At 44.0% G+C, this 15,825-nt stretch overlaps 1 protein-coding gene across 1 annotated transcript; it reads right to left on the bottom strand.

Annotated features, from left to right (window-relative positions):
* Window positions 1-4,014: 4,014 nt before the first annotated feature.
* LOC138334020 (putative deoxyribonuclease TATDN2) lies at window positions 4,015-4,410 on the bottom strand. Its single transcript, XM_069282739.1, has one exon. The coding sequence runs from the start codon at window positions 4,408-4,410 to the stop codon at window positions 4,015-4,017; it is 396 nt and encodes a 131-aa protein (XP_069138840.1).
* Window positions 4,411-15,825: the final 11,415 nt, after the last annotated feature.

Raw genomic sequence — 15,825 nt, 5'->3', positions numbered from 1 at the left:
CAGTCCGTCCAAGATTGCGATCTATTGTTTATTAGACAAAAACTATCAAAACATAGACAAACACTGACACAATTTTCGAATACGGTAAATTTATGCATTTTTGATCGGTACAATGGCAACTTAAAACTGCAAAAATTTCTCGTCTACTGAAGGTTCCGTGCGTGTTAACTAGTAAGTGTTTATTTCGGAGCGCGAAGCTGTATTCGGCAAAAGAGATTTATTTCCATCAGATGTATGCGGACAGCATGCAAATTCAAATATCAAGATGAAGCACTATGGCATTCTTTTGACATTTAATTGACAAAATGTAATTGAGAGAAATTATCTCTTACTCGAAAATTATAATTTATACAGCGAGGCGGTGTGCTCAAATAAAATGCCCAAAAAATGGACATTATTGTATTTACCTGGTCAGATTACGTGTTTTGATCATTGTAAACATAAATCAAAGTTTAAAGATACCAATCAGCGTCACCGAAATACGTAGTCGCTAAATCACTAAGAGATGTCAAATAAACGTGGAAACACGCAGTCGCTATATCACTTAAAAATGTCAAATAAACGTGGAAACACGCAGTCGCTAAATCACTTAGAGATGTCAAATAAACGTGGAAACACGCAGTCGCTGAATCACTTAGAGATGTCAAACAAACGTAGAAACACGCAGTCGCTAAATCACTTAGAGATGTCAAATAAACGTGGAAACACGCAGTCGCTGAATCACTTAGAGATGTCAAATAAACGTGGAAACACGCAGTCGCTGAATCACTTAGAGATGTCAAACAAACGTGGAAACACGCAGTCGCTGAATCACTTAGAGATGTCAAATAAACGTACAAACACGCAGTCGCTATATCACTTAGAGATGTCAAATAAACGTGGAAACACGCAGTCGCTGAATCACTTAGAGATGTCAAACAAACGTACAAACACGCAGTCGCTATATCACTTAGAGATGTCAAATAAACGTGGAAACACGCAGTCGCTGAATCACTTAGAGATGTCAAACAAACGTACAAACACGCAGTCGCTATATCACTTAGAGATGTCAAATAAACGTGGAAACACGCAGTCGCTGAATCACTTAGAGATGTCAAATAAACGTGGAAACACGCAGTCGCTGAATCACTTAGAGATGTCAAACAAACGTGGAAACACGCAGTCGCTGAATCACTTAGAGATGTCAAATAAACGTACAAACACGCAGTCGCTATATCACTTAGAGATGTCAAATAAACGTGGAAACACGCAGTCGCTGAATCACTTAGAGATGTCAAACAAACGTACAAACACGCAGTCGCTATATCACTTAGAGATGTCAAATAAACGTGGAAATACGCAGTCGCTGAATCACTTAGAGATGTCAAACAAACGTACAAACACGCAGTCGCTATATCACTTAGAAATGTCAAATAAACGTGGAAACACGCAGTCGCTAAATCATTCAGAGATGTCAAATAAACGTGGAAACACGCAGTCGCTAAATCACTTAGAGATGTCAAATAAACGTGGAAACACGCAGTCGCTAAATCACTTAGAGATGTCAAATAAACGTGGAAATACGCAGTCGCTATATCACTTAGAGATGTCAAATAAACGTGGAAATACGCAGTCGCTATATCACTTAGAGATGTGAAATAAACGTGGAAACACGCAGTCGCTATATCACTTAGAAATGTCAAATAAACGTGGAAACACGCAGTCGCTGAATCACTTAGAGATGTCAAATAAACGTGGAAACACGCAATCGCTGAATCACTTAGAGATGTCAAATAAACGTGGAAACACGCAATCGCTAAATCATTTAGAGATGTCAAATAAACGTGGAAACACGCAGTCGCTAAATCATTTAGAGATGTCAAATAAACGTGGAAACATGCAGTCGCGAAATCACTTCGAGATGTCAAATAAACGTGGAAACACGCAGTCGCTAAATCACTTAGAGATGTCAAATAAACGTAGATGGGTTACAATGTATTCAAAACATCAACCCTAGAGACAAAACCCATAACCATAACATTTCATTTAAAGTCAGACATGATGAAACGTTTGTGATAAACAGAGTCACTTATATTCTATACGGTTTTCGTGTCAGTGTAAGATTTAAAAGAAGATATTACATTGACATCTGATAAAAATCTATGACCGTTAAAAAGTCTCTCTTTTACATATAACAACATCAATTGGAGTAGTAGTTTATACAAGTGTGATTGATGGGACTGAAATTGTCGCACAGATAGTTGACACAATACAAATGATAGAAGATCATTTAACACCAGAAATATCTAGACACAAGTAGAAAATCTAATGTGCTGTAAAATATCTAGACAAAAGTGTAAAATCTAATGTACTGTAAAATATCTGGACACAAGTGTAAAATCTAATGTACTGTAAAATATCTGGACACAAGTGTAAAAACTAATGTGCTGTAAAATATCTGGACACAAGTGTAAAATCTAATGTACTGTAAAATATCTGGACACAAATGTAAAAACTAATGTGCTGTAAAATATCTAGACAAAAGTGTAAAATCTAATGTACTGTAAAATATCTAGACTAAAGTGTAAAATCTAATGTGCTATAAAATATCTGGACACAAGTGTAAAAACCAATGTGCTGTAAAATATATAGACGAAGTGTAAAATCTAATGTACTGTAAAATATCTGGACACAAATGTAAAAACCAATGTGCTGTAAAATATATAGACGAAGTGTAAAATCTAATGTACTGTAAAATATCTGGACACAAGTGTAAAATCTAATGTGCTGTAAAATATCTGGACACAAGTGTAAAAACCAATGTGCTGTAAAATATCTGGACACAAGTGTAAAATCTAATGTACTGTAAAATATCTAGACTAAAGTGTAAAATCTAATGTGCTATAAAATATCTGGACACAAGTGTAAAAACCAATGTGCTGTAAAATATATAGACGAAGTGTAAAATCTAATGTGCTATAAAATATCTGGACACAAGTGTAAAATCTAATGTGCTGTAAAATATCTGGACACAAGTGTAAAAACCAATGTGCTGTAAAATATCTAGACGGAAGTGTAAAATCTAATGTACTGTAAAATATCTAGACACAAGTGTAAAATCTAATGTGCTGTAAAATATCTGGACACAAGTGTAAAAACTAATGTGCTGTAAAGCTGGAATTACTCGAGGCGCGGAAATTTTCGCTTCATTGAAAATATATGTACATAAGAAAATGGGAACAAGTACAATCTTCAGAATGTGCATAATCATAAATGTTCAGCGCGAAAATCATCACCCAAAAACAGTTTGAAAACTGACTACAAATCACCCACGTTTTAAGTATTGAGAAATATGATATATTTTTACTGCAAATATAACAACTAGAACTGTCGCCAGAGTGGCTGACTAATACCCCCGCTGCACATATTTAGTAAATAATTCCATGAAAAGGGGACATTGCAGAACCCTTTATAGTTAACTGAACTACATTTTATATCAGGGGTCCGTGTACCACATTTTATTAAAATCTGTCGAGAAGTTTGACATGAGTAACTAGAAATGTCGCCTAAGTGGCTGACTAATAAAAATGAAGTACTCGTGGTAAGTTACAGTTAGTTCGTTGTCTATCTATGTACTCGTTTCTGAATCTCCAGTCACAGTCCTGAATCCATTCGCCAACTACACACTGCGCATGCGCTACACACACAACCACACACCACACCGCTAGGCTCAGGGTGAAATACTTACCCCGGTAATAGTGACCCCCCGGTACAATCACTACACTCCTCCCAACTTTATAAATGAAGGAGCTGGTCCTCAGTAGGCGTGCTTCACCAACAGGTCCATGTGTAGTCACATACTTCTCTGCAGGTGTCAGGGAATAGGGCAAGAAGCCTCCATGACCTAAACTGTTACTTACCTTATGTACCGAGCAAGAAGCTACTGAGGTACATTCCGCAATCACTGAAGGTTTACTGACAACCTAGCACGACAAGAAGCCATACTCTACAATGGTGTCTGTCTCATACCTTCACTCATTGCCTCTGGAACAGCCGCTGAGCGTTGACCGCGGTTGTCCTCAGCAGTTTGTCCACTGTGGTCTGTAGAATCGGCGCAATCACCTCCGCAACCGAATACAGCTGATTAGGAGCTGACCATTGCTGTCCAGGCCTTGGGAAATACGGAGAGTCTGTCTCCAGCAGGGTCCTGTCTTGTCTCACTGCCCTCAAGGCTCGGGTCTGCGAGCCTGAGAAAGAGCTAACCAATCTTGTGAAGCCAAAGTAAAGGTTTGGGAACACAGAGGACCACTGATCCAAGACATACTCGTCCCCACTGAAACAGTGCAAGTGGATCCTCTGGTCTTTTGGCACTCCCTTCTTCACCAGATTCAGGAGGAGCATATAAGCTTCCGTCCCGTTGTTCCCTGGCATCCCTCGACAGTGCAGTACCAGCACATGCCTCTTCTTTACCAACCGCAGTGCCCGCTCCAAACAGTCCATCTGTTTGGCCATCGCCTCCTGGGCACAGTGTGGTCGAGACCTACCTCGTCGATAGCAGCAACTCGTGATAGCCAGGAGAGTTCCCTTAACTGCTTAAACCAGGCATCCTCCTCGTCCAAGTTCCGGAAATGACACTTGTGGTGTAGCCCGACTGCCACTACCATATCCTCGGGAAGGCCAAGAAGGCTCCGTCCAGAGGGATATGTAGCCGGGTCGCAGTACGAAGTACAGGAACCAATGAGGTTTACTTCCTTGCCCATCTCCACATTAACTTTGTCCAGTACTTCACTGAATCCTGCCCTTGGACTCAGCCCCATGGCCTTGATGGTTCGATCAATATGGAAATGAGAGTCAAAGGCCATTGGCCTTTCCACAGCCCTCAGCATTCCCTGGGGCGCCGTGAAGGACTTCTTCCAGTACTCGCGTTCATCCGGCTCCATCCTGGCAGACATCAGCAGAATCGCCTTCCAGTGCAAAAGTACTGCTGGGGAATTGATAGGATGCAAGTGAAAACTGGAGGGGAGGGGCAAATCCAAAAACCTGCAGAAGGCGGTCATAGACCTGGCGTGCACCTCGCTGATGTGGCTATTGTCAGCACGTGACATCATGCCCTGCATGTTGACATAGGTTATCAGCTCATCCCATGTTCCCGGCCTAGCCATAAGCCATATACCGGCCTGACGAAGTGCTCTCTTCCGAAGATTCAGCACCTCCTTATCTTCAGGGGGTAATTCCTCATCGAAGATTCCGGGGACATGATACCGGAATGCATGAGCCTTCACATAAGTATTGGGTGACTTGCACTCGGGTACCCAGCACAGTTTCTCTGTGTCCTTCCTCCTCTTCTTCTTTTCAACATAGCCAGAGGATCCTCCTTCACGCTTCCTTGAGGAATATTTGATGGTGCCTCTGCTTGAGCTAGAAGCTCCTGTCTTTGGAGGATCACCCCTGGTCTTGGGAGGATAATCCCGGGACTGTTTGCAATCCACATACCCATAGGGTCCACCTTCCCGCCTCCTTGAGAAATCCTTGCGGATGCCCCTGTGTGAGCTAGAAGCTCCTGTCTCTGAAGGATCTTCTCTGGACGGTCTGGTGTGTCTGCGATCACAGGAGACTCGATGATGCTCATCCCCGGCTCGGGAAGAGCGAGAAGCCTCCATTCCCACTGATCCAGATATCTACACCAACTTGGGTGCTGGAGGGTTCTGGCAAGAAGCCTGAGTCTCCTCTCTCTTTACCTGAGACAGGTCTGAGAGACATTCATCCAGGAGTGTCTCCACCGCTGTGTCTGCTCTAACTGGCTGCTTCCTTGGAGAGTCCAGTATGGACGAGTCCGGGGTGCAAACCTCCATGCTTGTTTCTGATGGCTCAGGGATGCTAAGCAAAGCACCCTCGTCAGATTCAGGCGGGCAAGAAGCCTCAGTCCTGATTATCTCGGTTTTTCTCTCCAAGGTGTCGTCAGACTGCATCCTGACATCCTTCACCATGTCCCCATGGCCAACTGGTCCATAATATGCCTGTGACTCTCGCCGACGAGACCGGACGACATGATGAACGTTATTGTCTATCCACTCCGGATCAATGATTTCAAAATCATGAAGACAACGAGCTGCAGACACCAGCCAATTCCTAATAGTCCTCTTTAGAGGCTGCCTTTGTAGCAATCCCTTAGCTACATTAACCATTTTGGTCACAATGTCCCTTATTTCACTGGGATCATGGAAATGGATTCCCACTCTGGTCACAAAGTCCTGGGCCGGTTCGTACAGTGAGTTTCGGGCCACCAATCCCTCCACTCGCTCCAGGAACTTTTGTTTGGGATCCATGTCTGCAAGAAACCAGAAACAGTTTTGAGTTCTACTATCCGGTACCACTGCATCTACTACACCGATACTTATCTATGTCCAATGCATCGGTGGCAGAGATGTTTACACAGGAACCGTGGTACCATTCGTCGCAGAAATCCCACTGGATCATGAAGCGACCATTGCAGGGTTTACGGCACCAACAGTACTCAATCTCTCAGTCCTGGTCCTCTACCGGAACAGCATCGCCCACAGGATTGATCGGTAGGCGGTTATCCATGCCGGCACTTTACGATCTCGACATGGCATCATTCTATCATGATTTGTGACGAAGACGGAGTTCCGGAGCTTGACTCGATACAGGTATGCTGACAGCTTCTTGACAATAATTCCCGGGCCTTTCCATGGGGACGACAATTTCTTGCATTTCCCTTTGACCACTGCCGTGTCTAGAAGATACACTAGGTCACCCTCCGAGTATTGCCGCTGCATAATCCTTAAGTCGTAATACTTCTTCCGTTGCTTAAGTGTGGCTTTAAGCTTCTCCCTGGCCACTTTGTGTGCCTCCTGCATTTTGTCTTGCAGACTAGTTACATACTCATCAATCCCCTCAGACCTGACTGATGGATTGGGAAACATTAGCTGAGCCGGCGTAGTAACCTCTCTTCCCAACATTAACCTATTTGGTGTGAATCCTGTTGACCGGTTCACTGACGCCCTGATGGCTCCAGCAATTTGCTGAACATGCTCATCCCATCGGTTCTGCGACTTGCTTAGAAAGCAACGTACCGCATCCATCAAAGTCCTGTTGAATCGCTCGACTTGTCTATTCGAGGATGGTCGATAGGTTGTTGTTCGGGACTTGTGAATTTGTAGAGCTTGACATAAAGCTTCAAACAACTTTCCCTCAAAATTTCGACCCTGGTCCGAGAAAAGATGTAGAGGGCAGCCAAATCTCGAAAAGAATTCATTGACTGCTGCCCGCGCTGTAACCTCAGCCTTTTGTGATGGTAAAGGAATACATTCCACCCACTTGGTGAACTGATCCACCATCATTAGACAGTGCTCGTTTCCACTTGGCGTCTTAGGTAAAGGTCCTAAAAAATCTATGTGAACCCTTTCCATAGGTGTTCCTGCATGGTATTCTGTCATAGGAGCTTTACCGTAACATTTGTTCTTCTTGTTTCGGCTACACAAGTCACATGACAAGACGTATGACTCCACATCTCGGGAGAGTCCAACCCAAAAGAATTTCTCCTTTAATTTGGCCTTCGTTCGAGCAACGCCCTGATGTGCCGCTGATGGAATGTCGTGGTGCAAATGTATTGTTCTTTCCTGGAGGCTTACTGGTACCACTAATTCAAGGTCCTTACTATCCAGTTTCTTCTTAAATAATACTCCGTCAGAAAGTAAAAATAGTTCCCTATTCAGCCAGTAGTACTTCTCCTCAGGCGAAGCCATAAACAAATAATTCTCCTGTGGTTCAACATTGTCTTTCAATTTTTGTTTGTTTGATTTATTAACGTCCTATTAACAGCTATGGTCATGTAAGGACGGCCTCCCATGGATGCGGTGTGTTGCGTGTAGGTTCGAGGGGAGTGTACTGGGAGACTGCGGTATGTTCGTGTTGTGTCTTCTTGTATAGTGGAACTGTTGCCTTTTTATAGTGCTATATCACTGAAGCATGCCGCCGAAGACACCAAGCAACACACCCCACCCGGTCACATTATACTGACAACGGGCGAACCAGTCGTCCCACTCCCTGAATGCTGAACGCTAAGCAGGAGCAGAAACTACCACTTTTATAGACTTTGGTGTGTCTCGGCCTGGGGACAGAACCCAGAGCCTTCCTCACAGGGGCGAACGCTCAACTCCAGGCCAAAATTGAGGCGGTGCCAAGGGAGGCATTAGGAAAGATAAAGTCAGTTAGGAAGAAGAGAAAAGATAAGATCCTAAATTTAGTCGCCTTTTACGATCATGCAATAGGGGCAGCAGGTACAATTTCAAGAACGCCAAGATGAACTAAAGCGATGTCTAATTCAGTGTCGAGGCAAGATGATGGGTCTAGAAGACTCGCATCATTCTGTTCATTTCCGCCATTCGCCTCAAAGTTTCTGCTCCCTGAAGTCTGACTCAAAGAGCCCAAACCCCCACCGGGGTCCCACTCAACAGGCTTACTCAGGCTTGCAGAGTACTTGACGGAAGTTTCCTGTCCAGGATCTTGGTCCAAAAGACCGAAACCTTCAGTCCCACACTCACATTCATTCAGAGAACCCTGTGAGTATGTGTTATCCTGGCAACCGGCTAGGTCCTGCAGAGCAGTATCAGCTACCAGCTGATTTACACTCCCAGCCGCATCAAACAATAAGGATTGGCCAACGGTTTCATCAGATGCATCATGTACATGTGGGTTTACTGCAGTCTCTTCCCCGCTCAACGAAGTACGGTTAAGATAACCCTTGCTCCCTGGCGCTTCTTCAGTGTCCTTCAACACTGGCTGTGACAGACCAACTGTATCGTCCACTTCCCTAGTGAACTCTCCCCACTGACGGTCAGCTTTCTCACAGTATTGACATCCTCCACATGGCAATTTGTCGGGGGTTATCCCGGCGATAAATGATGGACATGGCGTAAGCATATCCGGCAAGCGCGACAACGCATCCGCATTCACATGCTTCGCCCCAGCTCTATGCTTCACAATCATGTGGTACTGGGAGAGCTCCTCCATCCACCTTGCCAATTGACCTTGAGGATCTTTGAACCGTAGTAGCCAAGTTAAACTTGAGTGGTCCGTCCTGACAACAAATTGTCTCCCTAACAGGTAATGTTTAAATTGCCTGGTAAGGCGCACTATGCTCAAGAGTTTTTTCCTGGTTGTGCAGTATTTCCTTTGCTCATGTGTCAGAGAGAAACTCCCATAGGCAATGACTCTCTCTTCACCATCTTGCACTTGGCTCAGCACGCCCCCAATAGCCAAATCTGATGCATCCGTATCGAGAATAAACGGATCCGCTCTATTGGGTAATGCTAAAACCGGTGGTTCGGTTAACGCTTTCTTCAACCTCTCAAACGATTCCTGCTCACTTGGTCCCCAGTGAAACTCGTTCTTGCCCGTCAGGCCATACAGAGGTTGAGCAACTTCAGCGAAGTTCTGGACGAAGGTCCTATGGTAGTTAACGAACCCCAAAAACCGCTCCACATCCTTTGAATTGATAGGAACCGGCCAATTCTTCACTGTCTGGATATCCTTGTCCCCAATAGCAACGCTATTAGAATTGACAGTGCGTCCTACGAATTCTACTTCCGGTTGGAATAGAACACACTTCCTAGGCTTCAGCTTCATCCCATATTGACGAAACCGGGTCAACGATTCGGAAATATTCCGCAAATGGTCCTCGAAGTTTTCCCCTAGGACCAGAATGTCATCTAAGAAGGCTAACACCGTCTTCCACGTTAACCCCCTCAGGATTAGGTTTACCACCCGTGTTGCATGTTGCTGGTGCGTTAGTAAGTCCGAATCCCATCCTCACATGTTCAAAAAGACCATACTTAGTGAGGAATGCTGTCTTTTTACGGTCAGCTTCACTGATCCTTACTTGCCAGTAAGCAGAGCTCGCATCCAGTTTCGAAAACCATAAACTTCCGGATAAAGTGTCCAGGCAGTCCTCAATCAGGGGAAGAGGAAATGTGTCCTTAACAGTCACATTATTCAAAGCACGATAATCTACGCACCATCTCACTGATCCATCTCTTTTCCTGATCAAGACTGGGGCTGATGCCCACTCCGAAACCGACTCCTGAATTACACCTGCATCCAACATTTTCTTTAAGTGGGCCTCTTCTTCATCCACAAAAAAAGCGGGAGTCCTCCGCATCCGTTGTTTTATGGGCTTAGCCTCTCCAGTGTCTATTACATGTTCCAAGGCCGTGAAACTTCATAAGTCAAATTCATCCTTGGCGAAGACATCCTGATACCGACCAAGAAGGTCCTTCAGTTGTTCACTCCGTTCGTCCGTTAGATGCTTAGATGACTCCTCAAACAAAGTCTTAAGGTGGTCAGGTAAGTCCTCCTTGTTCCTCATTTGGCAGGTATTTACACGGCTCGGAGGGCAAGAAGCCTCTTCCGACTCCGCAAATTGATCCGTGTTGCCTTCTTTTACTACATGGTCAATTTCAAAGGCGTTCGCCACCACTGTCCCTCGTTTAAGGGTTTGAAATGTGTCTCCAGGATTGACTAGACACACCACTGGTTCAGTGTTAGCCTTCCTGACTGTCCGAGGCATTATTACACCTAAGTTGTCCATGGGTTCCATGTAATAATCACGCAGTGATGCATCCAGCTTTCCAGATACACGCACTACTGTGCTAGGTGGCACCACAACATTCTGGGTTAAAGTCACTCTTGTCACCACTGGTTTGTCCTCTCTGAACTTTGTGTGCAAATGAACTCGTTCATCCCCTAATACGAGTGTGTCTGTCTTCATGTCATGCACCGCACCCCAATGATGGAGTAAATCATGACCCAACAGCATGTCGTCTTTAATTGGCGCCACATAAACACGTTCCTTATATTCCTGTCTTCCTAGCCTTAGCTTGACAGGTTCCAACTCAAACCCATCTAAGGCAGAGTCTTGATCAGCCATATACATAACCGCTTTCCTCACCTTCTTTGGCTTTCTCTTCATTCTTTGGTATACTGTAGAGGAAAGTATAGATATTTCAGCACCAGTGTCCATACGTGCCTGTATATGCTGATTTCCTATGGTTATAGGTACAGAGGACGATCCCGCACAGACCCGATAAATGTTAAATTTATCTGCCTCTGTCTTCTCTCTATTGGTCTCTGCCCAGCTAGAAGACGAAACAGTATCCAATTTGGAATCGGGGGAAGAACCCTCGATATGGTTATCCGATGTGAGACTAGAAGTCCCGACAACAGACTCATCCTCAGAAGTGCCAGAAGCCTCTGTCTGGGAGAGTGTATCAATCGACCTCTCTACTGGCTGTTGCTCAGGTGTTCGGCCGTCTTGCCTGAGCCCTCCTCGTTTAAATCTTTATTCTGTCGTGACTTTTTCCAACTACGACAATCTCTCTTGAAATGCCCCTTCTTCTTACAAAAGAAACATTCCACATCCTTTGGATCAGCCTTCTTTTTATCCTTCTTATCCTTACTCGAGCCTGTTGACTTAGTCGTAGAACGACCTAGCGCCTTATGGATATCACCAAGAGCCTTCTTAATCTCTTCAAGCTGATTGCTCTCAGAGGAGCCTGCAACAGCATTTACCGAATAACGGTCCTCCTTCTTCTTCTTCTTGTCCACTGCCTGGGAGATGTACTGAAAATGCTTCACCGCATCCAGTGCTTGTCTGATTGACCTTGGTTTCTCCAAACAGACGTGCTTGCCAGCATCCCGATCCCAGCAGCCTTGACAAAACTTTGTTATGACCTCCTTCCTACTATATTTCTCAGGGAGGTCCTTGAAGGCAGGAGTGGCTAGCGTTAAGACTCGGTCCGCCCAGTCCTCTAAAGACTCCTCCTGGCCCTGAGTAGCTTGATGAAATTTAGCTTTTGAAGTCTCTGTAAGCTCCATATCAACAAAGCGTCCTTCCAGCATCCTCATAAGTTTTCTAAAGGAATAGTCATCGCCCTCGTGGGTAACGATGGTGAAGAAGTCTAGAGCCTTTCCCTCTAAACACCAGCTTAGATAATCCTTACTCTCCGCTTCTGTCCATCTTAAGACTGACCGATAACTCTCAAATTTCCTTTTGAAAGATAGCCAATTAAATGTCAAGTTCTTAGGAAGCCTCTTAGGATTTCCTCGATGGCCACTGCTTGATGCCCCATAATCATCATTATCGCTGTCATTGGAGCTGGAGGATTCAAAGTATGTGGAGGCTCTATGCTGTCTACTCTTGTCATTTAAATGGCTTGACCGTCGCTGATACCTTGAGTAACAGGAGAGGGACCTAGACCGAGACCTAGAATATGACCTCCTTCGGTGCCGCCTTTGTGACTTTACAGGTGACGGTGACCTTGATGAGGAGAAGGCATCCCTTTTCTTACTACGTGACCTTGACATCCTTCTAGACTTCTCCTTGCGTGACCTTACAGGAGAAGGTGACCTTGATGAGGTTAAGTCATCCGTTCTGTTGCTTCGTGACCTTGACCTCCTTCTAGGCTTCTCTTTGCGTGACCTTACAGGAGAAGGTGACCTTGACATCTGTTTCTCTCTGTGCGACCTTGAGGGCCTAGGTGACCTTGACGTCTTTCTAGACCTTGAGGATGAAGTTGACCTTGACCCCTCTCTGTGAAACTTTGAGGGTGTCGGTGACCTTGATTTCCCCTTCGGAGACTTTGAGGTTGACCTTGATGTTTCGAGTTGTCCTCTTGTTCGCCGTTCCTTACCTGACCCAGAGGGTTCATGGTACGACTCCTCCATCTGTTGTTTTAACAGCTCCAGCTGATATTTGTGATGTTCGATCAGCTGTTGTCGCCTCCATTCTTGAGAAAATTTATTTGGAGTCACCTTTAGTTCCTTAAACCTCCCTTCCAATGATTCAGGGATTTCTGGTTTATCATCCTCCTTTTCCTCGTCAGATATTTCTCCCCCAATATCTAAAGACGGTATTGATTTGAATCCCGAACCAAAAGTGCTCTTGAATACGTCAGCTGTTCTTTTACTAGCTGGCCCCTTTGATGGTAACGGGTAATTAGGATCTCTCGGCCACAAGTCGACGAACAGAGTTCTGTCGCTCCTCACATCCTCCACCTTTGTTGGCCTTAAGGGATCAGGTAGGCTTGGCAAGGTGTGTGACAAGAAGTCATCCATGTCACCTTGTCCAACATCAGTTACCGAGCAAGAAGCTTCTGTAACCTTCCCTTCATGTCGAACCTCAGATGATTTTGGAACACTGAAATCTATTGAGCTCAGATATTCATGGTCTGGAGTCTTCTTTAATACATAGGCCAATGTTTCAGGTGTTATATACCCCAGCCTGTCACGCAGCTCTACCAGCGTCTCTGCTCGTTTTGGACCTATTCCTGGTAGACATCTCGCCAAATCTGATGCATTGACCACATTTATACGAAATGCCATGTTAATAAAACATGCAGCAAAATTTCGCGGGAAAATTAAATTTGTAAACACGTAAACAAATTCAATATAAACAAACTAAACAGAAGTAAACAGAGTTTACGTTCCGTAAATGGCACAATCCTGCAAAAAATATTTTTAAAATATACTTACCTGTCCTTTGTTCTCTTTTGAATCCAAGTCTTGGAGACTCCTACAAACGTCAATGCCTGTCAGACAGCCCCACAACTCACACACGTGGTGCTTTGACAATCACGTCAGTTTTACTTTCCTCGCTTAGAATGCGCTAAACAAAACTGTATTGATCGAGTCCGTGAGACACGTGGCTCCCGATCAGCACTTCTGACACCAATAAAGTACTCGTGGTAAGTTATAGTTAGTTCGTAGTCTATCTATGTACTCGTTTCTGAATCTCCAGTCACAGTCCTGAATCCATTCGCCAACTACACACTGCGCATGCGCTACACAAACAACCACACACCACACCGCTAGGCTCAGGGTGAAATACTTACCCCGGTAATAGTGACCCCCCGGTACAATCACTACAATAACCCCGCTGGACAAGTTTAGTAATAATTCCATTAATAGGGGACATTGTAGAACCCTATGTAGTTTACTCAACTACATTTTATGCCAGGGGTCTGTGTACAAAATTTTATCAAAATATTTGTTTTTAATCAACGTCATATTAACAGCTCGAGTCATTCTTTTGGCGTTCCAGAACTTGACTTAAAAGACTTACAATGATAATGTCAAAGGTACCAAGCAACACAGCCCACCTGGTCTCATTATACCGACAAAGGGCGAACCAGTCGTCCTACTCCCTGTATGCTGAGCCATAAGTACGAGGAGAAACTACCCCTTTTAAAGACTTCGGTGTTTCTCGGTTAGGGGACAGAATCCTAGCCTACCTCAAAGGGGCGAGCACTCAACAGAAGGCTAAAAGTGAGGCGGTTTCAAGGGAGACGTTAGGAAGAATAAAGTCAGTTAGGAAGAAAACAAACTATAACAATATCCTAAATTTAGTCGCCTTTTACGATTATGCAATAGAGGCAGCAGGTACAATGCTAGAGACCTACCTGCAGGGCTAATTCCAAATCTGTCAAGTAGTTTAGGAGGAGTTCGAGTGGCAAAGTTGTGTCGGGTAACCCGATTCCAGTATAACCCCTATAAAATATAAAAACGTATTAAGTTACATCACTTCATTTTAGATTAAAATTGTTTTTTTGTTTGATTAATTAACGTCCTATTAACAGCTATGGTCATGTAAGGACGGCCTTCCATGTAGGCTGTGTGTTGCGTTTATGTTGTGCGAGGTGCGTGTTTTGAGAGACTGCTATAATGGAAACAATGTTTTATTGTCTATATAATTATACCGCTTGATTGGAAGGTCACCGAAGCCAATACATTTTAGACCATTTCTAATTTTGAGCCAGGATTACTAAAAAGTGTAAGTCCTACTTACTCTTCGTGAAATAACCAATAAAAAGTTTAGGCCCTACTTACTCTTCGTGAAATAACCAATAAAAAGTTTAGGCCCTACTTACTCTTCGTGAAATAACCAATAAAAAGTTTAGGCCCTACTTACTCTTCGTGAAATAACCAATAAAAAGTTTAGGCCCTACTTACTCTTCGTGAAATAACCAATAAAAAGTTTAGGCCCTACTTACTCTTCGTAAAATAACCATTTAGTTTGAGTAATTAACATCCTATAAACAGCTATGGTCATGTAAGGACGGCCTCCCATGTAGGCTGTGTGATGCGTTTATGTTGTGCGATGTGCGTGTTTTGGGAGTCTGGTATATTCATGTAGTGTCTTCTTGTATAGAGGAACTTTTGCCTTTATTATTTATGCTATATCACTGAAGCATGCCGCCGAAGACACCAAGCAACACATCCCACCCGGTCACATTATACTGACAACGGGCGAACCAGTCGTCCCACTCCCTGTTTGCTGAGCGCTAAGCAGGAGCAGAAACTACCACTTTTATAGACTTTGGTGTGTCTCGGCCAGGGGACAGAACCCAAAGCCTTCCTCACAGGGGCAAACGCTCAACTTAAGGCCAAAAGTGAGGCGGTGCAAAGGGAGGCATTAGGAAATATAAAGTCAGTTAGGAAGAAGTGAAAAGAAAAAATCCTAAATTTAGTTGCCTTTTACGATCATGCAATAGGTGCAGCAGGTACAACTGCAAATAACCAATAAAAAGTGTAGGCCCTACTTACTCTTGGTGAAATACTCAATAAAAATGGAGGCCCTACTTACTCTTCGTGCAATAACTATTCAAATGTGCAGGCCCTACTTACTCTTCGTGAAATAACTAATTAAACGTTTGATGGAGTGGATATAGCAAAGGATTTGTCTGACCTTACAAAGAGCTTAAAATGAATTCCCGAAAGTTCTGGATATACAGGATATAGCTAACTGTAGTGTTGTCCATATATTATAAA

This window comes from Argopecten irradians, chromosome 10, assembly GCF_041381155.1.
Source record: "Argopecten irradians isolate NY chromosome 10, Ai_NY, whole genome shotgun sequence".
NCBI classification, from domain to species: Eukaryota; Metazoa; Mollusca; class Bivalvia; order Pectinida; family Pectinidae; genus Argopecten; species Argopecten irradians.
This window is presented reverse-complemented; position numbering and strand designations above follow the sequence as displayed.